At 38.1% G+C, this 24983-nt stretch overlaps 1 protein-coding gene across 2 annotated transcripts in view; it reads right to left on the bottom strand.

The window, feature by feature from the left end:
- TOX (thymocyte selection associated high mobility group box) overlaps positions 1-24983 on the bottom strand; it is a 307625-nt gene that overhangs the window by 146678 nt on the left and 135964 nt on the right. The window contains exon 1 of one of the 2 annotated variants that reach the window (XM_053661042.1): positions 599-650. The exons of the other annotated variant lie outside the window; for it this stretch is intronic. Within the exon in view, the coding sequence (XP_053517017.1) occupies positions 599-616 (18 nt within the window). The 5' untranslated portion in view covers positions 617-650. Of the gene's footprint in view, positions 1-598; positions 651-24983 lie in introns of those variants that run through there. 2 annotated transcript variants of the gene reach the window in all.

Here is a 24983-nt window from a genome sequence, read left to right as displayed (position 1 = left end):
ATTCCCCAAGGAAATAATCAAATGCACTAATATAGCCAGTTTCAAAGAGCTGAGTCTGAATATACGTTCACTGCCAGACTAATTTCAGACATAGGAACTTGAAAATCTGAAAAAAATTACAATAGTTTTCAAGGCCAAATGAAGTTATTGATGGAGGAGCAAACACAGAGTAACATGAACATACTTTATATACCATCAAAAATTGTGTTATAGACATCATATTCCACCACCTGTGAGGGGCTAGCACAAGAGGGTTGTACGAAATATAGGGACGCACCGAACGAAGCCTCTGAACCGTAGTTAACAGAAGTGGGTGCCCTGAGTGTTCACATAAACATCAGCGGTATGAATAAAGACCTCCCTAAGGATGCTGAAGCACTCATGAGGTTAAGTTCAAAGAACCAAAGGATTTCCTCACTCATCACCCTACAGACATATTTCATGTTATGTGAACAACCTTATCTAAACGGATATGAAATCACTTATTGAATGATGTGGTTGTTCAGACAAATCAGAAATAGCACACTTAGAAAAGACTAGCCGGACACTTTAGTTGCTTTGTCATCTGGCTCAACAACCCTGAGTCCAAGTTACTTACCCAAGGTTGCTTTTCCATCAGTCAGGTGATAGATCACCTTCAACCCAAAGACAGTCCTAGCCCCAGTCAATCTGTCTGTTCTTCTTGACAACTCAAAACTTGACAAAGCATCATTTAGCATTTCTCCACCCACATCCACTGTTGGTTTGTTTGCAAATGTTTTTAATGTCAAGATGCCAAAGAAACACTTAAAATATGGACAGTTTCTCTGACTATAACAAACTAAATTGAACAGAAGTAGTGAAGTGAATCAAACACTCCACTGCCTGTGCAAATTCTATAAATGTGTTACTTTCTATTCCATCTTCTCTAACTCACTTGCTAAATCTGGTGTCATTTTCAAGCCAACTGAGGCTTTGGAGTTTTGGTTTTAGTCTATCCAAAGTGTATGCTAATTAAGCGTATTCAATGTTACTGCTCTTGATAAGGACTCTTTACTCAAAAAGTACCAATGTTTAAGTAATATTGAGCCAAGGCTATAATAGCATTTTATAATAAAAGGTATGTTGCTATAGACATAACTGTTTTGTTGAATACATTCTACGTCCCCATGACCTACCTCTATCTTTACATTAACTGATGTATATTATCTGATTTAATCTTCATAAAAACCAAGATTTAGGTATTTTTATTACTTACAGTTTATAAATTATGACAAAAGGCACAGAGAGCCCTGGCTGGTGCAGCTCAGTGGATTGAGTGTGTGCCTATGAATCAAAAAGTCGCAGGTTTAATTCCCAGTCAGGGCACATGCCTGGGTTGCGGGCCAGGTCCCCAGTAGGGGGCACTTCAGAGGCAACTACACATTGATGTTTCTCTCCCTCTCTTTCTCCTTCTCTTCCTCTCTCTCTAAAAATAAATAAACAAAATCTTTAAAGAAAGGCATGGAGTTTAAGCCAGATCCTCAAGGTCACATAGCTCTTAAAAGGCAGAGTTAAGATTTAAAGCTGAAGCTTGGCTTTCTAGCATATGTGCTTAACATATCAGAACATAGAGTCCAAATCATAATGATAAATTAGCTATCAATTCTGAAAATGTCAATAAATTACCAAAGCATATCATTGGCAATATCTCAATGATGTTTAGGCATTGTTCAAGAATGTGTACAATACTGTGAGACTTTCAAAAAAACATATGTCTCAAAGAAAAAAGGCAAAAAGTATCACACTCCATGACTTCAAGTTATACTAATGAGTGCCGATAATCAAAACAGCATGGTATTGGCAGAAAAAATAGACACAGAGACCAATGGAACAGAATTAAAAGTCCAGAAATAAACTTGCATGTATATGAGCAGAGAATTTCCTTTTAAAACAGTTTTTATTGATTGACTTTAGAGATAGAGAGAGAGAGAAACATCAGTGTGTTGTTTCACTCATCCATGCATTCATTGGTTGACCCTATAGGTGTCTTGACCAGGGATGGAGATACAACCTTGGCATATCAAGATGATGCTCCAACTGAGTGAGCTATCTAGCCAGGCTATGAGCAAATAATTTTCAACAAAGAGCCAAAAGCACCAAATGGAAAAAGAAAGCTTCTTCAATAAGTGGTGCTGGGAAAATTGAGAAGCCACATGCAAAAGAATAAAACTAGACTGCTATTTGTCATCAAACATAAATATTAACTCAAAATAGATCAGACCTAAATACAAAACCTGAAACAATAAATTACAAAGAAGAAAACATAGGTACTACAGTTCTAGACCTTGATTTTAGAGTAGATTTTATGAATTTGACTTCAAAGGCAAGGAAAGTATTGTAAAAGCAAAAATAAATGAATGGGGCTTATCACACCAAAAAGCTTCTGCACAGCAAAAGAAACCACCAAAAAATGAAAAGGCAATAGACCAAATGGGAGAAGATATTTGCAAACAAATATCTTTGATAGGGGTTAATATCCCAAATATATAAAAAACATATGACTTAATAAGAAGAAAACTAACGATCCAATTAAAAAGTGGGCAGAAGACCTGAACAGATACTTCTCCCAAGAAGACACACAAATGGCCAACAGATATGAAAAGACGCTTACCTTCACTAGCTATTAGGGAAAAGCAAACCCAGTAGGGGGTGGATGAGAGGCAACCACACATTGATGTTTCTCTCCCCCTCTCTCTCCCTTCCCTTCTCTCTAAATATAAATAAATAAAATCTTAAAATTAAAAAAATACAATGAGATGCTGCCTCACTCCTGCTAGAATGGCTATTACCAGCAAGACAGGTAATAACAAGTGCTGGGAGGTTGAGAAGAAAGAGGAAGCCTCATTCGCTGCTGGTGGGAATGGACACTGGTGCAGCCACTATGAAAGCAGTATGGAGGTTCCCAACAAATTCGGAACAGAGTTAGCATATGACCCAGCAATCCCTTTTATAAATATCTACCTAAAAATTGGAAAACATTTATTTATAAAGATACATGGTGGCCAACACATGAAAACAACTGAAGTGTCCTTTGATAGATGATTAAATAAAGAAAATGTGCTATACTATACACACACACATATATATATATATACTATTCATATACACATATCACATTCGCAACATCGATGGATATTGAGACTATCATGCTAAGCAAAGTAAGTCAGATGGAAAAAGTCAGGAACCATATAATTTCACTCATTTGTGGGACATACAACTGAAAGCAACAAATGAGCAAACAAGACAAGCAAAAAAACTCATAGATACAGACAACAGTATGGCGGTTACCAGAGGGAAAGAGGGTGGCAGGACATAGTGAGGGTAAAGGGAGTCAAATATGTGGTTACAGAAGGAGATTTGACTATGGCTGGTAAACCCATGATGCAAAACACAGATATTATATTATATTATGGAATCATGCACTTAAAACCTAGCCAATGTCACACTAATACATTTAATTAAAATCTTAAGAAATAAATTTTAAAAATCCCATGAGTCTTGGTAAACTATCATCAATTTGGTAATCAGGCTCATCAATGTCCCTGGATGCTTTGTAATTAAACCTTAAAACACCAAGATATAGTGACAGTTAATTTTGTTAACTTGACCGGGCCACATGGTGCCCCAATATTTGGTCAAATACTGTTCTGGGTGTGTCTGTGAGGGTATTTTTGGATGAAATGAACATTTGAATTGGTAGACTGAGTAAAGCAGATTGGCCTCTCTAATATAGGTGGGTCTCATCCCATCAGTTAAAGGCCTAAAGAGAATAAAAAGGTGGATATTCATGAGAAAAGGAGGGAACACCTCCAGCTGGACCAGTTTGCCCGTTGATCCGGGACATTGGTCTTTTCCTGCCTTCACACTTGAACTGGAACATCACCTCTTCTTGGGTCTGAAGCCTGACAGCTTTTGGACTGGAACTATATCACTGGCTCCCCTGGGTCTCCAGCTTCCCAACTACAGATCTGGGGACTTGTCAGCTTCCATAACTGCATGAGACAATTCCTTACAAAGAACCTGTTTCTTTGCCTACATACACCCTGTTGTTTCTCTGGTAAACTTTAATCTGGCTTCCTCTATTACTATCAAGATATTCACAGCTCTTCCAAAAGCCTTTTTTCTGGAGGACATACAAAGTAGAAGCACATGCAAAGCTGGCATCTATTTCATGCTATCGTGTGCATTTCTAAAGAGGAGCTGCAACCATGCAGACTTTTCTATGAGAGGCTGTGGCCTCACAGAATCCCATCCTGCGACCCGGGTCATCCCACGTACATCCACACCTTTTTGTTCAGAATGCTTTGTTTCTCTTTCACTTGTTGACATTTGCCTTACGCTCTGCAGTTCCCCTAAGTCAGGGCTGGGCTCTCTCAGCCTCTGGGCTCCTTCCTGTAGGCAGTTCTCTGGTTCCAGCCAGGTCTTGTTGTTAGGGGACTAACTCTACTGGCCATGAGCTACCAGAGGACACAGGGCGCACCTTAGATATCTTCAATGCCTCAATATCTTCAATGACTCTGTATCTTGGGGCCAGCACACAAAAAGTCCTCAAGAAAGTCTAGTTAACAAAAATTAAATAATATTTGCTTAATTAAATACATTACCTTCCTAAAGAATTCAGTGACTTAGAAGAGAAAGAACATTAAGCTTTTAGAGAATGGTTCGAGGCTTTTAAAAGCATCAACTCAAAGTCTTACAGTGAATTAAAAACAGGTTTTATAGGAGTGGAGCCCTCATAAAGAAAAATATAATATATAGGAATGGCCAGGGCACCATCACTCAAACACTAGATCCACTTCTTCCTCGAGATTTGTATTTAAGTAGAAAACATACAGACCAGCCAAGAATCAAGAAATTCGGGTCTAAAAGAGTGTAAGCCCTCTTTCTGAAGAATTTTGAGTCACCAAACTGAAACACGTATGTGTGTGATGCCTAGCCATCCCCCTTGTGCTTGGACAAACCCTCGGATGAAGGAAGAAAATTAAGCCAAGATTCCAGTGGGCCCTTGCACCCACTGCCCACATAGACCCTGTCAGATTAATGTCATTATTGTACTTTTCACACTCCACCTGGTCCCACTCTGTCCAGGAACCGGTTCCAGGGACCTCACCAGGCCTCATGCTGATGCAACATCCTCAGAATGCATCCTGGGTCATGAGTGTGTATCAAGTTGTCACTTGAAGTTTGGATTATATGGTGCCATAGAGTCCTAGAATTTTGGTCTCGGAAAGGTCCTGATGGCATCATATCTGAACTCTCATACTATGACAGAAAGAAATGGACTTTTGTTGGCCATGTGCTCCATTTGTGAATAGAATCGAGGTCCAGAATTCAGTAGGAGAGTTGTCCACTATGACATGCTGCTTTATACTCCATCGCTCATAAAAAGTGGGGTGTCAGACTATAGACACTCTGTGTGTGACTTGTTTGTATACCCCATAGTCTTGAAGGCACAGCGTTTGCATTATTATACCAATGATTCCACGTTATTTCAACTACCACATATTAGATAAGCCTTATTAATAATTGTGATAACATTGTTTTATTAAAAATTACTAATGACATTTTCCTATTCTTTATGTTTATCCCAGTTGTATTCTTAGAGTCCACTGAGTTTAGGCATTATAACTTTTAAAAATGTATCTAAGCATACTAGGACTTTTAATTTCCATGTATTGTCAATTTAAAACCTGAAGCAAAGTTTGAAAGAATAAATAGGCTGACTTATTTAAATCTAAATGTAAATGGCATCAACTCAGGATTAGCCTTTCTGATCAAGTGCTTTTATACTCTTTATTGTGTTTTTATTTCAAAGCACCAGGGGATGCAATCACATAAAAAGTCATTTATAATCTGCAAGTACAGTTTTTTGAAATTGTTTTTAGAGGATATTAACCAAACCCATAATCCCAAAGAGCTTTTCAAGCTAGGTAGTTATTATTTCTTCTATTTAAAAACCGAAAGCAGACATCCAACACTGTCTGAACATAGTGAATGATGAGCAAAAATGGGCAATGTTAGGCTACCGAAACCACTAAAACAAGAAAAATCAAAGATAGAATGTGAAGTGCAAATCAATCATTAGCGCTAGTACAGGAAATGGAATCTTTTTAAGGAAACCATTAGAAGAAAACCAGAAAACTGCTGCCGGGGGGAGGGTCGGGGTGAGGGAAGCCCCATGGAATTCATGGAACAGTACCACATTGTACAGCCTATAAAGGGAAACCTTACATTTCTGGGTGTTTACTGAAGGAATATTTCATACTTTGATTTTTTTAAAAGAGCTAAAAATGGAAATGTTTGTAATAGGGAGTTAATTTGATATTTCTGGGAGGATGCATTATAATAAATCAGTATAAGAGAGGGTAATATCCTCAAAATAAAATATCCAATTTTGTGTTGCTTGGCTTAATATAAGACTACACGTCATCTAAGTTATTTATTTGTTTATTTTTTTGTTTCGAACGGAATAACTAACTTCAGTTTGGGCCATGAAATCAGAGACGTCTGCTGTCTCACGTAGAGCAAGGCATTTCGGGAGTTCTAAGCATCATATGAAAGGTAATAATAGCCAAGCACCGAGCTTGGCTATCATGGTGGTTCCTATGTACAGTCACCAACATTACTATCTCCAATGTTAATATAAATATAGAGCAAGACACACTCCTATACCACCGTGCAATCTTCCATTCTCAAGGCAAAGGTCAGGACACTTTTAGGTCAAACACTACAGAGAATACATGTTTATCTTCCGGCTTCCAGGCTGAACTTGTTGATGCAATAATCTAAGGCAGTCTGCCTGCATGCCAACTGGGCTGAACGGAACCGGTGCTGAGCACAGAGGGTCAGAAAAGTGCTTTGCAGGGAGAGGAAAGCTGACCTGTTAGTACAGGCTATCAACACCCAAGGATGAGCAAACATCCTTGCTCTAGCAGTGCTTTGAATGGGTGTGTGTTACAACCTGGGAACATACAGAGCTGAACTAGGAAAGAGAAACCCCTTTCTGTTGGGTCACTTGAACTTGGGTGGTACACACTCTGTTGCAGATCTGAATGCATGGACAGATAATGGGATCTGCTCACAGCAGGGCTGCTTGGCAGACGCAGTGATGGGAGAGGGCGAATGCTACACTGCCCCCAACAGAATGCCACAGCCACGACTCAGCATCTGGACTCTGTCTGGAACTGAACTGATGTTCTCATGTTTGTTTTAGTGATACACTTGGGTGGGAAGAATACTGCACATCAGGTCTCTATTGTTAACTTTGAGAATTGAAATTTTCGGTAGTAATGGTACGTATATATCTTGAATCTGTCCTACACCCGACTCAGTGGCGTGACTCAGAGAGTCATAACGGCATTTTTCCTCTGCAGCTAAGTGTATGGCTGCAATACAATATTTGTTTGTTTAAGAAACACACTAAGTTTATTAACTCAAATGAACACTATTCTTTTTCATCACCTTATGTTGTAGATTCCACATTAGGATAATGATGCTATCATGGTTCAAACTAGTTTTAACCTTGGCAGGAATGTTCTAATTGCATGAAATATACCAAAGCATTTAATTTTCCTAACAGTCTTATAATACGGTGACTGTTCTTAATCCCACTTCACAGATGACAAAACTGAGACACAAACTAGTTAAGTGACTTGTCTGAGACAGATCCAGTCACGTGTTCCCCAGGTGGGCTCAAGCCACCTGACCCTCAGGCCTTGGCCATGACCCTTTGCTTCCAGGAATGGCTGGCACCATTCCCACAGTCATTCAGCCCCAGACACACTCTGTGCTGCCACCACAGCTACAGTCCTGGGTGCTCCAAGCCTCACACCAATTTACAGCAAGAAGCTCTGCACCTGGGCAATAGCAGAAGCTCTGCACCTGGGAGCTGAGGCGGTTCTGCCTTCCCTCGAGTTGGTGCCTCCGGGCTGGGATGACCTATCTGGAGAGTGCTGAGGAAACGTGGACCAGTGGAGAGCACTGACCCCAGCACTCCCTCCACTGGAGGGAAGTCTCTCAGACCCAGTAACCAACCATGATTCGTTGCAAAGATGTGGCACTGTGAAAACACGTGCATCCTGGTTTGCTCTCTCCGCCTCCTTGCTCACTTTCTAGCTTCCTCATTCTTGTTTCCCGGGGCTTGTACCCAGAGTGTTACATGCGGGCTTTCACTACAGGCTCTGCTCTCTGGGGAGCCTGTACCCAGACGGAGGGCCGTGGTGCACAACCGGACAGTGTCAGCGCTCTCAACTCCAGGCCTACACTAACCTCATCCCGTCCCAGTTCTGCCTTCATTATATTGTTTTTAAGAATCTTAATTTTATTTTGAAGTCCTGTGCAAAGACAGAAACAAACGTATAAAACAGGAATAAATAGAAGAACTAGGATTTTCCTATATCATGAAAACATCACTTCAGTTTCAAGAAACTAAAAGCAAGTTCCTAGAAACCATTAACTCCAAGATTCCAACACAAAGCAAATCATTTTCATTGGGCATTATTTAATAAAAAAAGAATGTGTAGATAGAAGCTTCACTATACCACCAAATTCACTCTGGTGCATTTAATGAAAGTAAGTATAACCAAATCAAAACATGCATGATACACACTTTTGGTTTTTTACTAAAATGCCTCCACAAAGTGCCTGATGCTGGGAAATCAGGAGCAATGACTTCAGATTCCACCTAGGAGCCTTGTTTTGGAAATGGATTCCCAAGTAATTTTTGAGTTTCTACAGATCCTAAAGCTGTAAAACTATATACCATATCATCGAAACTCAGCGTAGTTTCAAATAATTGCTTCAGAACATTCTTCTGACTTGTCATGTTTTAGACAAAAAATTTTTTTTCTGAATCCATCTAGTAAGGGAAGAATTTGAGAAGTACATCCAAAGTTGCTGGCAATCCTTTCCTAAGCTCACTTATTTCCACATCCTATCAGCTCTCACCTCATTTACCACGGCACCTAAATCCCACATCGGGGTGGAATGAAAAGTATGAAAGCCATTGCTTTGGGGGGTTCACTTCTTATTGCTAGTATTCCCTTTTAAGCGCAGTGAACTTTTTTTTAGTTCCTGACATGTAGAGAAGAAGATGAGAATATTTTTCTACACATGTCTGGTCCAGAAAAACATGTTCTGTTCTGGGACCCTCCAAACAAGAAAAACGGAAGGGACTAGCAGAAGTTCAGAGCCTTGAAAAGCTTATGAGATTTGACTGGCAGGTGTATTAAAGAGATGAACAGAGAAGTTAGACTGCTTAGGCAACACTTGAGTGAGATAAAAAATATTTTAAAAGGTTTGAGGACAATTTTTAAATAATTTTGAGATTAATAGTGGTAGTGCCAAATAAAAATATAAAACAGGAAGGTACAGAGTTATTAAGATGGAGAGTCTCACTTCCTTCTTACTGTTACTCAGAATATAAGATTGTAACTACATATAACAATAATGTTCCAGAAATAGACCTTTGGTAGTTAGTCTCCTAATGGCAGGACAGGTGTTAAAATATATTTCGGCACATTCAGGATGAACCTGAGCATTCAGAAATTCAAGCAGTTCAGTCTGGATCCACTCCATTTCCTTTTTGAGATCATATTTAACACTGAATTTTTTCATCGTCCAGACAGTTTGTTTTCTAAATGAAAACACGACATTTCAAAGACCTGGATTATACAGGAGGGAAAATCCTTCAAGTCATTCGATATGGGCTCGTCCATTATGAAAGGAGGCAAAGTCCTGTGAGCATGAATCTTTCGTGTAAAGAAACTCAAAGTCATTCTATTTATTTGTTATATCAACAGGAGTATAATTTTGACTTTTCTTTAACACCTTCAAATACTCTATAGTTATATCTCTTTCTGCTCCCTGTTCAGACTCTTTTTTTAAAAACTGTGATTTCATGTGACGTTCCCTTCTGCCTTACCCACATTCGTATGACAATTATGGTGTCACTTTCCTCGCTTTAGCTCAAGGCTGCTTGCGCAAGGTGTCCCATTCCCAAGGCACATTCATACCAGCTATGGATAGCCTTCAATTCCACAGTGTCCTTTCACTGTCCTCTCATTTATAGTAGTTCTAACTACTCCCCCAAGATCCTTCTCCCACTTCCATTTGACATTTGTTTGAGGGGAGATATTCTCCCAAATGCTGCATCCTCCCTTTTGCCACTGTCCTTTCCACAGCAGCACGTGTTGCCAGATACACGTTGGAGCTGAAACTGCAAGTCTTGCTTCTGAAAAGACTTGCCTGCTTCCACTGGATGCCTTCTGTAGACGGCATGGTGAGGGTGATTGGTTTCCTGTTTTACTTTCTAGAATGACACTGTATGATGCTCATTTGCTAAAAATTGAGACAACAGTACTATCGAGGGTGAGCCATCTAGCATGGTCTTGCTGGTATATCAAAATTCAATGGCAAGCAACCCATTTCCAGATGCATTCATTCATTCATTCAACAAATGCTCACTTTCACCTACTGTGTGCCATGCCACATTGTCAGTGATAGCCACTAACATTTGTTGAATATTTATTTTGAGCCAGGAATACACATGCATTGACTCGATTTAAGCTTACATCAATTTTGTGAGGCAGGCAATTTTTGTGTCCTTTTTACCAAGAAGTAGATTTTATTGGTAAAATTAAGTCACTTTTTAAGTGACTTAATTTTTTAATTAAGAATTAATTTTAATTCTTAATTAAAGAATTAATTCACTTGAAAGGTGTAGAGCAAAGCCTCAATTCCAGGTCTGTCTGATGGCAGGAAATTGTGTAATAAGAGATTTGCTAACAAAACAAAGTCCTGGAAAGAGGATCAATCAATATTCAAGACTCAAACATCCCAAAGTGACTGTAGAGTTAACGAACATCATAACCAATTTAATGATTCCCAGGAGAGCTGACTTCTATATATTATTTTAGTGACAACACCAACTTAAGAACAATGGGTATTTCCTGTAAATACATAATACATGTCATAGTCCACTCTAACTGGACCAGAACAGCCCTCAGCAGATGCGGAAGAAGAGAGACTACCTACTCCCAAGATTCAGACTATGGTTTGAGACCTATCTCTGCCCCTCGGCTGTGGAACTTGGGAAGATCTGGCCTCTGTGAACCTCCATGGCCCTATTACAGGACTGTCACCAGGGCCAGACCTGCATGGGGAGGTGCCTAGCACAATGCACATGTCTAGCAGATACTCAAAGTAAGTCCCGTACTTCCTCTTTACTGCTTGATGAGGTACACTAAGTCGATTTGAGTACAATAAACTTGTCTTCTACTCCTCCACTGCTTAAAATCCTTCAATGATCCTTACAGTTTTCAAGGTAAAGTCCAACTTCCTTAGCTTAGAACACAAAGCCCTTCCTGATGTGAACAGCCACACCACTTGTTTACGGCCGGCGTCCATGCTAACTGGCCAGGGTCAGCGCCATGCCATGTGCTAAATATTTTTAACTTTACTCCTGTGTGCATCCCCTGTCACTCTACATTTCATCCTTGCTCAATGATAGCCAAAAAATCCATGCCTTTATTCCTTCCCATCGTCTCCTCTAACTGGAACACATTTCACCTCTTACTTCGTTATTTTCCTCCCTACTTCCTAGTAGTAAGACGATTATAGAATGAAGCAACCAATCTGGTACACTTCTGAAATAGTAAGCTGCTGGTATTACAGATTATGGTTGAACAACAGGCCTAAACTTGGACTTCCCCAGCCAAGGAGAATCTTCCCACCAGAAGGGTAAGCCTTAGCTGACATCACTGATGATTTAAAGTCCCTTCTCTGTGTTTCTGAAAGTTCTGTATGGCATCTGGTGCTTATTGTATTGTCATTGTTCCACTACATTGTTTCTATGTTGGACTGTAATCTCTTTGAGGGCAGGGACTTCCCTATTTATTTTTCTATCCCAGCACTGAGCATCTGCCTAGCATATATTACTTACTAAATAACATAAAATGACTAAATAAATCCAGTGCAATATTGTAGGAACTAAAAGCATTCTGGATACCTAACCATTTCATCACTCTGCAGTAACACTGACCCCACATGATTTCATTCCCAAGTCAATTCTGTTTATGAAAATAACTGGTCCTGCAGGGTCATTGGACAAAGCTTCCAAAAAGTAGACCACACTCTGGCTTTCCATTTTTTCCTGTTCTACAGGGACTGAATTTTCTTCGGTACCTCTAGTTTGAATAAATTGTAAAGAAGCTCATTTTGTAAGAGCCTAGATCACAGTTAAAAGCTTCACGGCACCGAGCAGGCGAGTCCAGTCTCAGTAAGCAGATTGTGCCCATGTTGCTCTCCATCAGGCGGGTTTATTTTTTCACGCTGACATCAGCCTGCTGGTGAACATATTGCTCTCTGAACCATCTCCAAATCTACTCTAGCAGCCTAATGAAAAGCCGACTGCATTGGCAGACAGAGTATAATCCATCCCTCCCTTTTCCCCATGTGGTTTGTAATTCAGGGCCTCTTGTTCCCTTGCAGGTATGGCAGAATTGCACAGAATTTAGGAGAGATTCCATCGTGGAGTGGGTCTGAAATGAGAAGGCGCAGAAGAGAGTCTTGACGCTCACACTCCTAGCAGACTGATCTTGGAGAAGCGAGTAAGACGTATGCTTCCTACATGCGATTATTTCAAATTCAAGTGAGATGTGCAAAAGCATTTGTAAATTGTAAAGTGTTAAACATATAAACCCTGTGCTACATTCTGGAAACTGTGGTACTTCCCCTCATGGCAAGTTTATTTGACTGTTTCCATTATTAATTGGAAAGAATGATAGGCAGAAAGTAGTGGAAAGAATCAGTCTCAAAGGGCCCTAAATTAGCCTGCGAAAAAGTCTTTAATACGGAAAATGATACATAGACCTAATTTTTTATTGCTGTATATGTAAATGCAGAGTCCCACCTTAAATATGAGAAAAGCAAAAAGCAATGAAGTGGGCAAAAGAAAATAGAAGTGTAATCACTAAATAAATGAAAAGTTTGTAGAGCATCATGTGTGTATGTATGGGTATGTAAATATTTCTTTACTTTGTGTGCATACAAAACACTTTTCTCTTGAAATGTTTTTTATTTGGCTAATACTTAAGATATTTTAGGTTGCATAGGGCAGCAGCTATTGTGGTACAATATTAAAAACTGCCACACGAAGCTGCAGGAGAAGTCTGAAAATGCCAAAACACTACTGAACTCTTCTCTTAAATCATAGAGAAAATATTACCCAGCCATGTAAACTGCATAGTACACATTCACCAAAACTGCTTCAGGTGAATTTATTATCATAAAATGAAGATTTCAGACAGCTCGGGCATACAGATTGCAATGTTATACTTAAATATATAGTAGTGTAATATAGGATGGTATAGACCTTGTATAGCATTTTATTTGCCATTCCTTTAAGCTCTATGCATCAAATCATCCATAAGATAACAATTGTTCTTTGTATTTTATGATACTACATAACAATTATTATTCTAGTTCAACAATTGTATAACCTTACATAACCATAGATGCTTAAACTGTTTCAGTAATCAGTCAATGTTCCTTATAACACTCATATCTAAGAAATGATGTATTCTCTACTACTCTGTAACCTACTACTTTACCTTCTGTAAGATACATTACCTTATTAATATCTTTTGTACATTTCATGTTTGCTATAAAAACTTTTGGCATAATATATTTTTATAACCGTTAAGTACATTAATATTAATGTTAGATTAAGTGGTTTCAGAATTTTCTTGGTTGAAATGCCTTCTGAATAGTTTGAAACAGAATGTACATATTTTAAATATATCTAATAAATCTTGTCTCTAAGAAATCCTTCAATATTACTTGAGACATTAAACTTGAAACAAATAATTTAAACATGTATTAAAGTTAGAATAGGATAAACACTAAACATTAGAGCAAGATTAAATGATCTAAGATGGATTTTTATTTTAAAAGCAGAACAATGTTGCCTTTTCCTCGCAGCTAACCTACTTTCCTCAGAAAGTTATATCACGGTGCCTACTCCCCATTCTACTTAATTTAGGCAACAAAAAGCTCTTAAGTCATGTGACAGAAAATAACCAGCCTGTAATATTTAAAACCCATATTTAATGATGCCCCCATTACATCTAATTTTCAGGCAATGAAACGACATTTGTAATAATCTACTTGTAGTAGTGGTTCTAAAAGTTAATGTATTTTTTTTTTTGGTCAAAACCTGTATACTGCAATCTCTATGGAGATTGTAAACTGCACTTTTTAAAACTGAATTTTCACAGTCAGATTGTTGAAAAAGAAAGGGCTTGTGAATACGAATTTGTAGGAAAGCCTGTGAGTCTTCGAGTATCTGCCATTTTCTCCATAACTCCTCCTTCTATTTTACCCATGAGCACTCACCGAAGACTGTCTTTCAGCCCAGCGTCTTTAAGGCATGAGGCTGACTCAGCGAGGGGTTGCAGGTATTTCTGTAATGCCAGGTACATCTACCACACGGTTTAAGCAACTGCACTGTTTAGACAGTTATCAGCATGCCCTTGGATCTTTTTTTATAAAATATGTAGGAAGAGTTTATTGTGCATATAAGATCAGTTCACACACTGGGAGTTTCTTTATTATTTTATTTTTTTATTGAATTTATTGGGGTGACACTGGTTCATGAACCATACCGATTCTAAATGTATAACTTACTGAAACGTCATCTGCACCCAGCATCCTGTGCTCACCACTCAAAGTCAATCCATCCCCATCCACCCCTCCCACGCTCCCCCCTGCCCCTGACTATTTTTGGTTTCAAAGTTTCATTTTATTTTGTTTTTCCAATTGCCTGGCTCTCGTTTTGCTCATTCCATTTAATAATATCGTGATGGTTACACAACACAATCTACATCTCCTATGGAAGTGGTTTCCAACCCCAAGCAAGTCTGCGCCCCCCCTTTTTATTGTCACGACTGAGCAGTGCTGCTGGCACACAGTGGGTAGAGGCCAGGGATGGCTGCATACTTCCTATAATGTGCAGGACAGCCCCGCAGAAAAGAATTACCTGGCCCCAGTCTCAGCAACCCTGCTGCTGAGCCACCCTGCTCTGTAGCACTGAGTGCGAGGTTCTGGTCGTTTTTATGACAAACTATGGGATGAGATATGAGACCAACTATGAAATGATTCGCTTAAGTAATGAAGGTAGCCCCAGCTCAAAATCAATTAATAAGTTTATTTAAAGAATCATTTAGATATGGCCTAAGTAGTTTGCACAATGCCATGTAATTAACCAACTCTTATAGGCCAATTGCACTATGCCAGGTGCTTCGGGTATGGTGTTCAAAACCAGAACTAGAGAGTCTTCATCATTTCATGCTTAAACTCCACAGTTAAGATTGCTCTGAGTAACTAGGGAGTAACAAAATAAATTCTTCAAACTATACATGAAAACTGCTACTTGCCACGGTTAACACCTAAATGCTATAAGAAAAATTAGCAATTTGTTAATTAGGATTCTATTTATCATTTCATGCACAAAACTAATCATTTGTTTGCAAGATTCTGCATCTTTATGAGAACCATTAGCATTCTGAGTAGATGGCAGTATTAATTTTACAAATGGAATCTCACCACTGTTTTTCATCCAGTTCATAGGACAGTGGATATTTCTACATGATGTTACCTGTCTAGAAAGGACAATTCTTTATAGCAACAGAAAGCATTCCTATTTAATTCATAGTATTCATTATGTTTTGAGCAGTCTTCCTGGATATCAAGCAGGCATAGATATTGTTCTTTGAGAGAGCTTTATGCAGTATGTATATATATGAGCTTGGGAAGAAAGGTAGGCACTATTTACTAAATCTATCTTTCCCAGATATTGTTATATTTTCAGATAAAGTGAAGTTATCTACTTAATTTTTCTAAGAAAGGGGCATTTCTGACTAGGTTATCTTCTAAAAGAGTAAGAGCAACTAATTTAAAATTAATTAATAAGTAAACTGAATTTGGAGCCAACTCCATAATTTTAGGCAGCATATTTATCTCCCCAATTGTGATGTAACTGATTAATAATGTTATGAGTTTCATTCATTTAGAATGTGGTGGCTATGCACCAAGGGAAGTTTCTTAGGAAGGTACAGAGAAGCTAAGGGAAGTATGTGTGGGATTCAAGATGGGCAGGCAAGTTACAAAGTAGGTGATATTCCCAATGGATAACTAAAAGTGAGAAAGGGCAGCCTTCAGTCTGAGAAGAATCAGAATACATAGCAAATGAGAAGAGTTCAGAGAAAAAATCTACATAAGGCAGAACTCTGGGAGGAGTTGTACTGGGATCCCTCCATGCCCTGAAATGGCAGACACTGTCTGTACTGCTGAGGTCACTTTTGAACTTGGCTCAGTAACTTTTATACATAGGGAAAGGAATATGCACCCAAAGTGCTCTGAAAATCTTGAAGGGAATGAACCACCTGATTTTTGTAAGTATTTAAACACAATTCCTTTCTAAATAGAAAAAATATAGATGAATAGATTGCTATTTAAAATAGCACATTGCTTAGATTTTTTTCAAAAAATAATAAACTTCATTCTTAGAGCAGGTGTAAGCATACAGGAAAATTAAGTGTGAAGTACCCCTGTCCCCACGTGCACTCAACTGCCCCATTACTGACATGCCACCTCACAGTGGGGTGTTTGTTCCAATCCATGAATCTATACTGACAGCTCATTATCACCCAAAGCCCAAGTTTTCCGTTTGCATTCACTCCTGGTATTGTACACTCTGCAGGTTTTGTCCACCACAACAGTATCATACAGAAAAGGAGCTACACTGATAGTTTTTTAAAAAACATATTTTGTCTACACCACTGAAGTTAAGAGGATTCTTTCCAAGCAGTACGGCTTCTGTCTACCTCCCCAAAGTGTTGTTGCTAAAAATAAAGCCTCTAGCCTAAGCTCCTCTCTGTAGCACTCACCACACTGAGTATTAATTGGATTTTTCTTAAATTAACATTAGGAAAGGGGTATAGAAAATGATATGTCTACTTAATGCTCTGCTCATTTGACATGATATCTTTCCAGAAATATCTGTAAGTAGATACAGAATTTTACATGGGTTCAATGTCAGTGGTTGATTTCATAAAGAGGCAATACCACAATTACACTTCTGGTGCTGCTCCACGCTGAATTTCTGGGAACACTTCCAACGATCCCCAACAGCCTTTCTAGGTTAGTGACCAGGATATTTGCAAGTGACTAAATTTATATCATTTGGGCAAAAACTCCCATTTGTGTTTCAGGCTATGTTGATACAGACAAAGTGAAATAGAGATTTGGCAATTATCCTATTAATGTGATGAATGTGGACAGCCATACCAGATTTCTCAAACCACTAGATAGAATTTCTTTGTCCCAATGATCTAATTTGTTAACCAGATAACTGCCAAGACTCTAACTTCATTCTCTCCCATATAAATGTATTCATTATTTTTCAGTATTTCCAGTACCAGCTACTTAAGGGAAATGTATGTAAATGTATGGATATTTTTGCACTAAAGCTGTACTCTCACTCCATGTTGATGATATAAAGTGAAACAGAGAAAGAACATAGATAGTTATTGCTATTTTTGTCCTGCTTCTCAAATGACCGGTATACATTAAAAAGCAATATGGTGTGGTAGCTAAGATCAACAGCTTTGGAGCCAAATGCTTGAATTGAAATGCTGTCTCTGCCTCTTCCTGGAAGTGCAAACAAATGTCTCAGTTTTTGCCTCTGTAAAATGGGAAACAACGGTGCCTCTCTCATGGGTCATTGTAAAGATTAAACGAGTCAGTGCCTATGCACTGCTTACAACATAACTCAGATCATAGTAAACACTGAATAAGTAGAGCTATTACCCTGATGTGAAACTCATTACACAGATTGGTCAAACTCATGATGGATCTTTTAGGAATAAAGACATGTCCTAAAACTAGATTTTGTGGATGGTTGTACAACTCTGTAAATTCAATAAAAATCATTTCATTGTATAATTAGCACAGTTACATTTCACGGTAAGTAAATGACACCTCAGTAAAGCTGTTAAAAAAAAAAGAGTGTCTAGCCTTGTTGACTTAATAGCGTTATGTTCCAGAGCCATTAAAGCCTGAGAGCAAGAAATGAGAAGCACTGGGGAAGGAGGAGAGAAAATGTGAAGGAGTGAGGGCCAGTTCCCTTTCTTCTCGATCCTGTTCTGTGAACTTAAGGCAGGAGTAGAGCATCTCATTAGCTGTCTCTTTCAGCTGCTTCCTGAGCCTGCCCTCCCAGAGCCCACAGGTTGTTCTCACTAATCTCTCCAGTACTGGGAGGTGAACTTGGAAAAAGCCTAACAATGACTGCTGTTTAAAGTGTGGCTTGAGCCTACTCCTAAACACCTGTTTCTTACAACCCTGTTCCTTAAAATTGAGTACAAATTAATAATCACTTTCCTAGTCCTGTTACCTCATTGACTGATTATTTTAAAAATTTAAAACATTCAAATACATGAAGGCTGAATAACATATTATTAAATAATGAATGGATTAACAATGAGATCAAGGAAGAAATGAAAAATTACCTGAAAACAAATGAAAATGAACATACAACCACCTAAAACCTATGGGACAGAGCAAGGCATTCCTGAAAGATAAGTTCACAGAGATACAGACATAAAGAAGATAGAAAAATCTCTAATAAACAACCTAAACCTACATCTAGAAGAACTAGAGGAACAACAACAAACAAAGCCCAGAGCAAGTAGAAGGAAGAAAATAGGCAAGATCAGAGCAGAACTAAATGACATAGAAACTAAAAAAGCATTAAAAAAATCAATAAATCCAGGAGCTGGTTCTTTGAAAATATAAAAAATATAGACAAACCTTTAACCAGACTTATCAAGAAAAAAAAGGGAGAGGACCCAAATAAATATAATCAGAAATGAAAGAGAAGTTACAATTGCTATCACAGAATTACAAAATTAACTATATGCCAGTAAATTGGAAAATATATAAATTTCTAGAAACATACAGTCTTCCTGGACAAAATATATAAATTTCTAGAAACATACAGTCTTCCAAAACTGAATCAAGAAGAAGCAGAAAGCCTGAATAGACTGTTAACAACCAGCAAAATTGAAGCAGTAATTTAAAAATCCCTGGACCAGATGGCTTCATATGCAAATTTTACCAAACATTCAAAGAACTAATACCTATCCTTCTCAAACTATTACAAAAAATTCAAGAATATGGAAGACTCCCACACTCTGTTTATGAGGCCTGTATTATACTAATTCCAAAACCAGGTAAAAATCCAACAAAGAAAGAAAATTACAGGCCAATATCTTGGATGAACATAGATGCTAAAATTCTCTACAAAATATTGGCAAACTGGATCCAGCACTAAAGTGAAAATATCATACACCATGATCAGGTGGGATTTATTCCAGGTATGCAAGGATGGTTCAATATTCACCAATCAACAAACATAATACATCACACAAACAAAATAAAGGACAAAAATCACATGAGCATATTAACAGATGCTAAAAAGCATTTGATAAAATCTAGCACCCATTTATAATAAAAACACTCAACAAAGTGGGATTAAAGGGATCATACTGCAACATAATAAAGGCCATATACAAAAATCCTACTGCCTACATCATACTCAATGGGTAAAAACTAAAAGCATTTTCATTAATATCAGGAACAAGACAAGGGTATCTGCTTTCACCACTCTTACAATATAGTTCTAGCCACAGTGATCAGACAAAAAGAAACAAAAGGCAACCAAATTGGAAAGGAAGAAGTAAAACTGTCATTATTTGTAGACAATTTGATAGTGTACATGGAAAAAACCATATAGACTCCACCAAAAAACACTTCAATCTAATAAGTGAATTTGGTAAAGCAGCAGAATACAAAGTCGACAGTCAGAAATAGATGGCATTTTGGTATATAACAATGAAATATCAGAAATAGAAATGAGGAAAAAAATCCCACTTACTATACAATAACAACAACAACAAAAATAAAGTAACTAGGAATAAACTTAACCAAAAGGTAAAAGACCTTTACTCAGAAAACTATAGAACACATAAGAAAGAAACTGAGGAAGATACAAATAAATGGAAGCATATACCATGTTCACAGATTGGAAGAATGAACATCATTAATATGTCCATACTATCCAAAGCAATCTATAGATTCAATGCAATTCCTATTGAGATCCTAATGGCATATTTCACAGACCTACAACAAATGCAACAAAAATTTATGTGGAACCATAAATGACCCTGAATAGCCTCAGCAATTCTGAGAAAGAAGAACAAAGCAGGAGGGATCACAATACCTGATATCAAACTGTATTACAAGGCCACTGTAATCAAAAGAGCCTGGTACTGGCGTAAGAAGAGACACATAGACCAATGGGACAGAACAGAGAGCCCAGAAATAAACTTATGTCTTTATGACCAATTAATATTTGATAAAGGAGGCATGAGCATACAATTGAGTAAAAATATTCTCTTCAATAAATGGTATCGGGAGAACTGGGCTGGTACATGTAAAAAAAATGAAACTGGACTACCGACTCATACCATACACACAAAAAATGCAAAATGGATGAAAGACTTAAAGTTATGACACCATAAAAATCCTAACAGAAAACAGGCAATACGTTTACAGTATCTCATGTAGCAATATTTTTGCTGATATATTTTCTAGGGAACAGAAATAAAGAAAAAATAAGCAAATGGGACTACATCAAATTTAAAAGCTTCTGCATGGCTAAAAAAAAACATAATCAGAATGAAAATGGAAACTACTGTATGGGAAAACATATTTGCCAATGATAAATGGAACAAGGGTTTAATCTCCAAAATATATAAACTCGTAGAACTCAGCACCAGGAAGACAAACAATCCAATTAAAAAATGGATCTTCTGTATGTCCTCTTTGGAGAAGTGTCTGTTCAAGTCCTTTTCCCATTTTTTAATTGGACATACAGAAGATCCAGAGGCACATGAAGAGATGCTCAATATTTCTAGCTATCAGAGAGATGCAAATTAAAACCACAATGAGACACCACTTTACACCAGTCAGGATGGCTATCATAAACAACGCAACAAACAACAAATGTTGGAGAGGTTGTGGGGAAAAGGGGACCTTAGTTCACTGTTGGTGGGATTGCAGACTGGTACAACCATTATGGAAAACAGAATGGAATTTTCTAAGAAAACTAAAAATGGACCTTCCTTTTGCCTAGCAATTCCACTGCTAGGATTATATCCCAAGAATCCAAAAACATCAATTTCAAAGAACCTATGCACCACAATGTTCATAGCAGCACAATTTACAATAGCCAAGAGTTGGAAGCAACCTGGGTGCCCATCAGTCAGTAAATGAATGGATCAAAAAATTGTGGTACATATACACAATGGAATTCTATGCAGCAGGGAGAAAGAAGGAGCTACTACCCTTTGCAACAACATGGATGGAACTGGAAAGCATTATGCTGAGTGAAATAGGCCAGGTGTTGAAAGACAAATACCATACGATCTCACCTTTAACAGGAAGCTAAACAACAAAACAGACGAGGAAGCAAAATATAAACAAAGACACTGAAATAGAGAACAGGGGGACAGTGACCAGAGTGGAGGGGGGAGAGAATTTAAGGGGAAAAAAACGGGAGGGATTTGGAGGAACAAGTATGAAGGACACAGGGACAAGAACTAAGGGGGGTGGAAATGGGAGGGAGGTGGGGAGCACGGGGTGGGCTGGGATGGGAGAAATAGACAGAAAACTGTACTTGAAAAATAACTAAATAAAATTTAAAAAATAATAATAAAAAAAATGGGCAAAGGACCTGAATAGACACTTCTCCAAGGAGGACATGCAGATTGCCCATAGACATATGAATAAATGCTCAACATCAATAGCCATAAGAGAGATGCAAATTCAAACCACTATGAGATCTCACCGCACACCTGTCCGAATGTCTCTCATTAATAAATCAACAAACCACAAGTGCTGGTGAGGATGTGGAGAAAAGGAAGCCCTGGAGTGCTGTTGGTGGGAATGCAGACTGGTGCGGCCACTGTGGAAAACAGTACGGAATCTCTTCAAATAAGTAAAAATGGAACTTCCTTTTAAACCAGTGACCCCACTTCTGAGAATATACTCTAAGAATCCCGAAACACAAATTCAAAAGAACTTATCACCGCTATGTTCACAGAAGCATTATTTATAATAGCCAAGAATTGGAAACAGCCTAAGTGCACATCAGTAGATGAGTGAATTAAAAAACTGTGGTATATTTACACAATGGAATACTACAAAGTAGAAAGGAAGAAGGAATTCCTTTTGTGACAGGCTGGATGGAACGAGAGACTATCATGCTAAGTGAAATGAGCCAGTCAGAGAAAGCCAAATACCACATGATCTCACTTATAAGAGGAATCCAAGGGACATAATTAATCAGCAGGACAGAGTGACAGCAGTGAGAGGGGAGATGGAAGGGAGGACTGTTTGAAAAAAGGTAAAGGGATTAATCAAGGAACATATATGAAGGACCCAGGGACAAGCACAATGGGGTGGAGACTGACTATGGAAGTAGGGGCTGGGTGGAGAGGGGCAAAGGGAGAAATAATTTAAAAAGCTATAAAACACAACAAATAGTCATTGATTGATTGATTGATTCATTCATTCAGCATTTATTATGCTACCACCCTACACTTCAGACATATTCTTAGAAATTAGAGGAAAAAAAAGATAAAGTGGTCTCTACCCTCATGAGTCTCACAGCTGATAATGCATCTCAATCTGGATGTGTCCCTTTTCAAGTCTATTCATCGTTTCTTAAAACACATACACACAAACACAGACACAGATGACAGTACGGTGATTGACAAAGGGAAGGGACAAGGGTAAGAGTAAAATAGAGAAAGTGGGGGGGGGAATGGTGATGGAAAGAGCTGCAGTGTGCATATGATGTTTTATAGAACTGCAGACTTGAAGCCTGTATCATCTTACTAACCAGTGTCACCCCAATAAATTCAATAGAAAATCATCTTGAACATGCTTTGAATCTTCTTCCACTTTTCTTATGTAGATAACCCTTCCCAGTCTCTTATCTCACAGGTCAAGAAATAGAAATTAAAAATGGTTTCTTGCATTTTCAACCACTTCTCTTGGAATCTACATCATCTGTTTGTCCCATACTTTCACTGTCCTAATTTTCACCTACTATTTTCTAGGACACCCTCCCCCCTCCCTCTTTTCCTATTCATTACCTTTCCTGACTTCAGCATCCTTGTGGCTGAACTTTCCAACATTATCTTCACTTTTGTTGTTGTTGTTGTTATCATAGTTTTAATTAATGACTGTACTTCAGTTCCTGCAGCACTGGTAGTAATGTGAACTTGTGAACTCACGCAAGACTGACCTCACTGGATATTAAGTTATAGAAGTCTTTGCTCTGACTAGAATTTCTACCCTGCCACTTCCATTTTTTAACTTCTGAGTCTTCTATCTGTTCTTCCAAGTACCTTTAATATCTCCACCTATTTCTAGTCTTTGTTCCATTGACTCTAAAAAGATGAACATTAGATTTCAGAGTTGCTAATTTCAAAGAGGCTCTTTCTATTACCCTATTTCTTTTAACATCTTTATCTTTTTTTTCTTCCCCATACTTCTGTTTCCCAATCCTGGGGAAATAAATCCCACTATTTTGCTTTCTTAGTCCCTGTTTCAAAGCCACATGATGTTGTTAGAGATAATCATGAAGTCGAATTGATTAATTTCACTGTGAAATCCTGTTTCCCAATTTTACGTAGGCACCAATTAGCTCAGCCTTTCATGATCAGGGGTGAACTATATTCCAAACTATAACTAAGAAATTATTTTCATAATTATATTATATGGATTGCATTTAGAGAAGCCTGGGGATAGAAGACCAGTTAGAAGATGTGCCAATGATCTTGAAATGACTGTGAAAGATAAGCCACTTTATGATAAGGACATAGATTATACTTGAAGTGGTAGAAATTCATATTTCAGATCTATAATCTTTGGAGCTTGGCATGCCAGGGAGAGAGAATTATCCAAAAGATATTTAAATTATGAGATTCAGTGACTTGGCATCCTGAGATGTGTCATTAATAAAAACAGAGGAACAGCTTTAAAAGGAAGAAGAGTTGAACCTTGAACACAGTCTATTTGGGCTTCTGACAGGTTTTTTCAATAAAGATATCCGACAGGAAGTAAAAATGAAAAAAATGGTTGTAGGCTAGAACTCTCATTGGTTATCTATCATACTCCCCACCTTGTCTATTCCAAACTTTTTCCTAATCCTTGAAACTTCAATCTCTGATGGCCTTTCTCTGATGATCCTCTTACAGTACCGAAAAAGCTATCTAAATAAGCTGCCTTAATTCTCTCCTCTCTTTCTCCAAACTTGTGCTTGAAACCAAACTTTCTTTTTATCCTTTCCTTTTAGTTTCAGAGGTAGACCCCTCTCCCTTCTCAAGAACCCTTCTTTTGCACTCTCAACTATATCCTTCTCTGGTTAATTTGTTCAATCCATTATTTCTCAACTTTTTACCACTGTTCTATCTACAAAAAGGCTCAGATTTGGCTTCATTTCTATGAAACCAAGCAAACCCAAGCAATCAACCAATGATTTGTCCCTATACTCAACTATTTTCCCAAGTTACTAGTGTATCTCTTTTCTTTCCATGACTGACTACAAAACTTCTCAGAGGAACTTCGTCTGATTGCTGCATGCTTTTCCAACCACTCACTGACTTGCCTCTTGACCCCAGAAGTCTTGTGCTGCCACCTTCACTTTCTACACTCTGGTTCTCATTCTCTTTCCCTCATTCAGCACTGACAACCAGCCCTTGTCTCTTGGACCTCTCATTCTTTGATGTTCACACTGATCTCCCAAAAAGCCTCTTCTCTGATCCTATTCCCCT

The sequence above is a fragment of the Artibeus jamaicensis genome, unplaced genomic scaffold, assembly GCF_021234435.1.
Source record: "Artibeus jamaicensis isolate MK-2021 breed Jamaican fruit bat unplaced genomic scaffold, CSHL_Jam_final scaffold_916, whole genome shotgun sequence".
NCBI classification, from domain to species: Eukaryota; Metazoa; Chordata; class Mammalia; order Chiroptera; family Phyllostomidae; genus Artibeus; species Artibeus jamaicensis.
Note: the sequence above shows the minus strand (reverse complement) of the source record. Positions and strands in the feature narration are given on the sequence as shown.